Here is a 6,810-nt window from a genome sequence, read left to right on the forward strand (position 1 = left end):
ACCTTTTTAATTTATTATTAATGACTTAGTGAAAGAGTTAGATAATTCAGAATGTATGCCACCTTCTTTATATAATCTATATGTCTCTTGTTTATTGTATGCCGATGATGTTGTAATACTTTCAGAATCAGACAAAGGTCTACAATCGGCCATAGATAGATTAAGTAACTTCTGCGACAAATGGAAACTCCAAGTAAATTTGAAAAAACTAAAGTTGTTATTTTTAACAAAGCAGGTCGTTCATTTCCAAAGCAAAAGTTCTACTTTGAAAACAATACAATAGACAACGTTACCTCCTACTGCTATTTAGGCCTAACCCTTACATCATCAGGTAGCTTCACCCTAACTAAAAAGCAGCTATCACTGAAGGCACGCAAAGCTATTTATAGTTTCAAATCTATTATCCGTTCATCAGTCTTACCACGTAGCCTCCTAAAGATTTTTGACACATGTGTAAAACCGATTTTATTGTATGGATGTCAAATATGGGGGACTGAACAGCAACATGATACCTCACCTATCGAAAATGTACACAACCAGTTCTGTAAAAATGTTCTCGGTGTTTTTAGAAATAGTAGCAATGTCGCATGTAGAGCAGAATTAGGTAGATTCCCTTTAGATATAGATATTTGTATATATGTAGTTAAATTCTGGTTACGCCTGGTCCAATTAGATACAACTTCACACCCCCTTCAAAGGGATGCAATCCTCTTACAACAAAGCCTTCCGACAAATACCCGTAGACGAACTTTACTTCAACGTGTTAAAGACATATTAGATCACAATGGATACTCCTTTCTGTGGCATTCCGAAAACTCACATTATGATCCTGAACATGTTGTGAAAATGCTGAGAAGGAGACTTACAGATATGCATATACAAACATTTTTTCATACTATGTCAACTGATAGTGGTAAGTTAAGATTTTATGCAAAATGTAAAACTATGTACAACACAGAGCGATATCTTAATCTTGCAGACTTCGAACTGCGCTCAGCCATTAGCAAAATTAGAGTTAGCGCCCATCCTTTGGAGATAGAGAGAGGTCGGTATAGAAGGCTACCTGTATGTGAAAGAATTTGTAAATATTGTAATGCAAAGGCTGTGGAAGACGAAATACACTTTATCTCAAATTGTTCCTTTCATAGCAACGCTCGAAATGAGTTAACTATTCAAACTTCTACAATTTATCCCAATTTTACTAAACTTACAGACCAAGAAAAAACTATTCTTCTTTTAACTTCCCAAAACCCACTAATTTTAGAAAAGGTGGGACATTACGTCTTCCATAGTCTAAAAAAGAGAAGTCAAACCCCTTAGACATAGTTTTAGACATAGCTATAGCTCTAGACAACTACCTTTCATCATGTAGATTTTAGTTATTTTATACTACGTTTCATTGTTCTTTTATGTTTGCAATTAGCCCCCCGGGCATGAATTTGCAATAAACTTCTTATATAAGTAGCCTATTAACGTGTACTTATAAACCAGCTTTTCTGACAACTCTATAGTGTCACTGACGAAAGGTAGTGGATGCTAGCTGAAACGTCTGACCGTTTCCAAAATCATATCCAGTTGCTTGTCGAATGAGTAACTTTTTGGCGTATCTTATTACCTTAGTGTCTAACTTTCACGATGTGTGTACAAGGACGTTGCTCTTTGTAGATCTGAGTTAGCATAAGTATAGAAAGGGGAACTAATTGAAGCACGTGGTATTGCGTCATGATTGGAAAGTCCCGTGAGCTCAGTGTTGCCATAGGAACAGCTTTGGGGATTTCCGTTACTTTCTCCGAGTCAACGTCCTTAAGGTCACCTGGCAGGTGGACGATGTGGCGTAAATAAGGTTCGGGCTGGACCATTTGAACGGTCTTAGGGGGGGGGGTATACGTTCCAAGGCTTCCTAATGGTTTGAACGTTAGTATTTGAATGAAGTTGCCGCCTATTGTACCGTTGCAACTAAAAGAATTGGATGTGAGTATGATTGCGATTGGAGTATTTTAAACCTCCTGTACACGTTCTGAATGGATGATAGGTACCAGCTTTACAGAAATATACCCAACATATAACAATCTTATCGGATCACACTCATGATTAGGCCCTTGAAATGTTTTTCAGATGTCCCTGGATATACATTAGAAAGAAACTCAGTCATTTTATTAAGAGGAAGGTCCGAGTACTGAAGAATTTAACTATAAAAGAACCAGGCGCAGACGTTCTAAACGTACAAAAGTCAAGAAGACCAAGAGCCGCCTTCGTAACAGCCACGTTGACATGCTGGGAAGGGGAAGCAACCCGAACAAAATGGGAACTCTTCAGGCAGAGGTGGCAAACAAGGAAAACAGCAACCTTCAAAACACGGTAAAAGAGAGCACGGTCTGTAAGAATCCAAAGTCGAGTTGTAATGATGGTGATGGTGGCCATGGGGATAACGCGAGGAGGGAGGTCCAACCTCCCAACCAGTTCCTGCATCCTCCAAGAGAAGAAGATGATGATGATGATGATGAAGAAGATTGGGAAGAAAAAGCAAACCTTAAAGATGAAGATGAAGAAGATGACGATGACGCCAACAGAGATGCTGATGCTGATGATGAAGCTGAGCCTCAAGAAGATCTAGAAGAGGATACCGTAGCAACATCATCTAATACAAGCACCGCAGAGACAAACACGTCACCACTGGAGCCACCAATCAGCAGCGCAAGTCTGGTGCCAGATACAGAAGCCACAGACATCCCAGCAGAAGGAATGTCTGAAGAAGCTCCTGGTGTTGCTAGTACGCCATTGCCGTCAGAATCTTGCCCAAGAACTGGTCCAGCCCCTTCTACAGTTCATGTGGAGAACGCCGTTGCCGTACAGGTGGGAATCGGCAACGTTCTGAGCCTTGCCCAAACAGACGAGAGTGAAACGCCGCGTCTGCATCTTGCGGTGAAGCATGCCGGCCGCACATCGGGGCTGCGACAGTCGCCGTGTACATCAACAACTGTGGCACCGTGCAGGTCGGGAACCACAACCGGATGGTGGTGGAGAAAGTGGCACCGAAAGTGACTCCACAAGAAAACGGTAAGCTTTATGTCACATTTACTAAAATTTAGCAGTGCTTAGCTTTTATAGTACTATTGCTTCAGGGAATAGGGCTTTTCGATGTTCGTTTTGGAACAAAAGTTGATGTATTAGACACAAGAATGGGTTCCTTGTGGATAATTTTTCCAACAATGCACAAACATGTCTTTCAATCTTGAATGCCTGAAATGATATGCCTATTTCAGAAGTATACTACAACGCATAGTCTACACAGAATTATTCTCTCTTCTACTCTCTGCTTAGCATTCTTATCTGCCTATTGGAGCTTGTATTGAAACCAATTGTATTGCTTGACCCTTTTCTATAGAATTTGTGAAAACCTGCATCAAACTCGGAATCAATCCGAAACAAAAAGAGGATATTTTTGAGAGACTTGGTCACGAAGAAACTCGCCAACGGTTCGCGGCAATGATGGCAGAGAAATGTAACGTGCGGTGCAAGTTGAAAAATGCGGGAGAGGGGTGCATCTTGCTGGAGCTGGAGGTTCCCACAGAAGCAGACCGGCTTCAGCTCCTACGCATGGCCAGAGACGGGACCTTCCAACAGGTATACTTCGGATACTTTTATTACATATGTCTGGTAGCTGACATTACAACATTAATTTTGTAAGCTTCAGTGTACAAGCACGTCTAACCCTAACATGGGGAACAACAGACGTTAAACCGGATAGAGAGGGAGGGGAGAGAGAGAGAGAGAGAGAGAGCGTGTGTGTGTGTGTGTGTGTGATAGAGAGATGGAGAGAGGGGGTGAGAGAGAAAGAGACACACAGAGCAGAGAGAGAAAGAGAAAGAGAGAGAGAGCTAATGTTCCTGGACATTTCAGGTTCTCCTGGAGACTTTCCTGCCGGAGTTTGCGGCCGAGGGGAGGGCGGTGAACATGAACCTGGCCATCGGCATCAGGAACCCTTCACAGGATATGCTGGACGAACTGCAAGGGGCTGTGGCTTCAAACAGTGAGTAGGATCATGCATTTTTAAGTCCAATACATAACCATATAATCTGCTAGGTTCTTGATAAGTTTTTCTCAGCCATCTTATTTACTACTAATCTCTGCCAGCCTTATACGTTATGTAGATTCCATAGATAACACCACTTCGTAACATCTTAAGAACAAGTATAATCTTAGTTCAGTATTGAACTATGCAGTGATTTAACACTCTTTGAATACCATATTGGAGTATGATGTATTGATGATTCCCATTGTTACAGGTCACGATAATGTCAAGGTGATAGAGATCCCAAACGGTGCAGGTCCCGACACTGCCGCTGCAGCTGTGTCAGAACAACCAAGAAGGGACAGTCCAGGAAGTGACAGCCCAGGGACGAACTACTATCCCTCGCCGCCGGACTGTCCCATGCCGGTCTGTCTCCCACAGAGGAACAGCCCAGGGAGCGACAGCCCAGGGAGGAACAGCCCAGGGAGCGACAGCCCAGGGAGGAACAGCCCAGGGAGGAACAGCCCAGGGAGGAACAGTCCAGGGAGGAACAGCCCAGGGAGGGACAGCCCAGGGAGGAACAGCCCAGGGAGGAACAGCCCAGGGAGGAACAGCCCAGGGAGGAACAGCCCAGGGAGGGACAGTCCAGGGAGGAACAGCCCACGTTTTAGTACGAACACACATTCCTCCAACACAGACGACATTTACAAGCTGACGTCACTCCTGAGACTCCTGTCAGAGCCTGGAGACGCCGAGGATGAAACAAGGCAAGAAGAGACAACCGTCTCGGCTGAAGGTAAGAGTACTAGTGTACATCTTACTGTCTCCGTAGGGCTTTTTGAGGTGTCTTAGTCCTTCTTGTTTTTACTCGGATTGCAACAACACATAAGGCATGCCGACAGCCATTCCAAACAATGCTAATTGCCTACAGCTACCCATCTTTGTAAACATACAGGTAGTCCTTTATCCTTTAACTATCCTTGAACGAATCTTCCTTAATGTCCCCTAGGGCTAACATGTGTTCGGACTCTTTTGAATTCGAAGAAGTTGAAACTACAATTAGTTTATGATTGATGCTAGCTCCAGGTCAGAACAGTGTCAGTTAGATTAATTCTAAATTCATCTGTGGTTAACTTTTGGAGAGAATTGATAGTATTTTTTTCGTCTTCTTGTAGGTCTTGTTGGAGACATGCCAATAGAGGAGAGCAACGCCAACATCCAAGCCAGCGAGGACAACAATGACCAACGCCTTGAGACTGATAGCCAACCTCTTGAGACTGATGACCAATCACTTGAGACTGATGTCCAACCTCTTGAGACCAATGACCAACGGCTTGACACCGACCTCCAGCGCCCTGAGCCAATTGAGGAACAGTCCTACGACCTTTCATCTGGATTCGTATCTTTGAAATTAGGTATGGTTGATAAGACGGTACAACCTAACACTGAGTCATTTTTATTACTTATAACCCTCTGCCTGAAGTTTCCTAAAACCTATCTATACTTTATGTCCTATTTCCTATTTCCTTAGACCTTACGAAAGTCACTGTACTTTTGTTGTGTCAATAAAGTTCCCCTATAAAGGGGTAAACCAGTGGGTGTAGATGTTTGAGTCTTTGAATTTGGTTGATGATTCTATTTGTACCTTCCAAAGATATTTTACAAGAAGTTGAATTTTTCCTGCAGATGAAGCGGCACGTCCAGGTCTATCTGCTCATCCAGAAGTGCCTTCTGACGTCACAAGTTCTAAAGTGTTTGAGAGGAGCAGAAGTCAGGAGACAGGTGAGTCTCAGTAACACGCTGTGTGATCACCATTTACCTGCATATTACCTCTTTTGCCCTTGATAGGAATCCTACCTATTTTATTTCTACCATTTCCCTGGAAGCCCACTTGACATTCAGGCAACAATAGCCATCGAAACAGTGAAATGTCAACACGAAACAGGCATTAACGAAGCTGACAATAACAACAAAAACGAAGTGTTGTAAATGGTAGTCTCATAGCCTTTTTCAGGCTGTTGGCCAGGGGCAGTGGGTTGTTAATCCACTGTGTCTAGTGCAGGGTATTGGAATTTGGAACCCATTCCTCTCCTTCCACCTCCCGAACCGAAGTCAGGTACTACTTTTTAGGGTGAGGAAAGTTTTGTTGATTGCCTTTCCAAAGGACAAAACATCTAACCAGGAATCGAACCCGCGACCTTTCAATCTCGTGTCCGTCATCCGACGCCCCGAAGTGTTGCTGTTTAATTCAAGTCAAGTGTGGTCTTCTGTTGCCATGGCTCAGGTTCCACAGTAAATTTTGTCTTCTACTCGTACCTCATCCTTTTTTCCTCCAACATTGGCCTACAAAACGTATTCTCCTACAATCTTCCCCATAGACGACGAAGAGACGACGAAACTGCTCCGCCGCCTGGCCGTCACCCTGGACAGACGGGAGTGGAAGCAGGTGGCCCAGGCTCTGCGCGTTCCGCAGCCCGAGAAAGATCTGTCTGCTGCAGACACGGGCCTGCGGATGCGGATCCTCCGGGACTGGCAGACAGGACCGGCCTACGGGCAGCAGTTCGACAGGCTCCTGCTGGCTCTGCAGGAGTGCGGGCGGGATGACTTCGCCGTGGAGCTCCTACAATCAGGTGCCGTCCACATTATTTCATAGTGCTCTGAGCCTCAATACAAAAAAATAACGGTTACAACTGGATAGATTTTGACATTTTTTCCCCTTTAAATCTATCCAGTTGCTTGACTTATTGTTGGGTTGATGATCATTTATTTGTCTCTCGTCTGTATGTCTCTCTCTCTCT

The 6,810-nt window shown here is 43.9% G+C and overlaps 1 protein-coding gene across 1 annotated transcript in view; it reads left to right on the plus strand.

Moving 5' to 3' along the window:
• Window positions 1-2,123: 2,123 nt before the first annotated feature.
• Window positions 2,124-6,810, plus strand: part of LOC109477112 — a 7,395-nt gene continuing 2,708 nt past the window's right edge. Inside the window, 8 exon segments of the mRNA XM_019778174.1 lie at window positions 2,124-2,937; window positions 2,940-3,057; window positions 3,386-3,624; window positions 3,901-4,030; window positions 4,287-4,808; window positions 5,188-5,427; window positions 5,699-5,794; window positions 6,391-6,642. Coding sequence (XP_019633733.1) covers window positions 2,302-2,937; window positions 2,940-3,057; window positions 3,386-3,624; window positions 3,901-4,030; window positions 4,287-4,808; window positions 5,188-5,427; window positions 5,699-5,794; window positions 6,391-6,642 — 2,233 coding nt within the window. The 5' untranslated portion in view covers window positions 2,124-2,301.

This window comes from Branchiostoma belcheri, unplaced genomic scaffold (genome assembly GCF_001625305.1).
Source record: "Branchiostoma belcheri isolate BF01 breed outbred unplaced genomic scaffold, Haploidv18h27 scaffold105, whole genome shotgun sequence".
NCBI classification, from domain to species: Eukaryota; Metazoa; Chordata; class Leptocardii; order Amphioxiformes; family Branchiostomatidae; genus Branchiostoma; species Branchiostoma belcheri.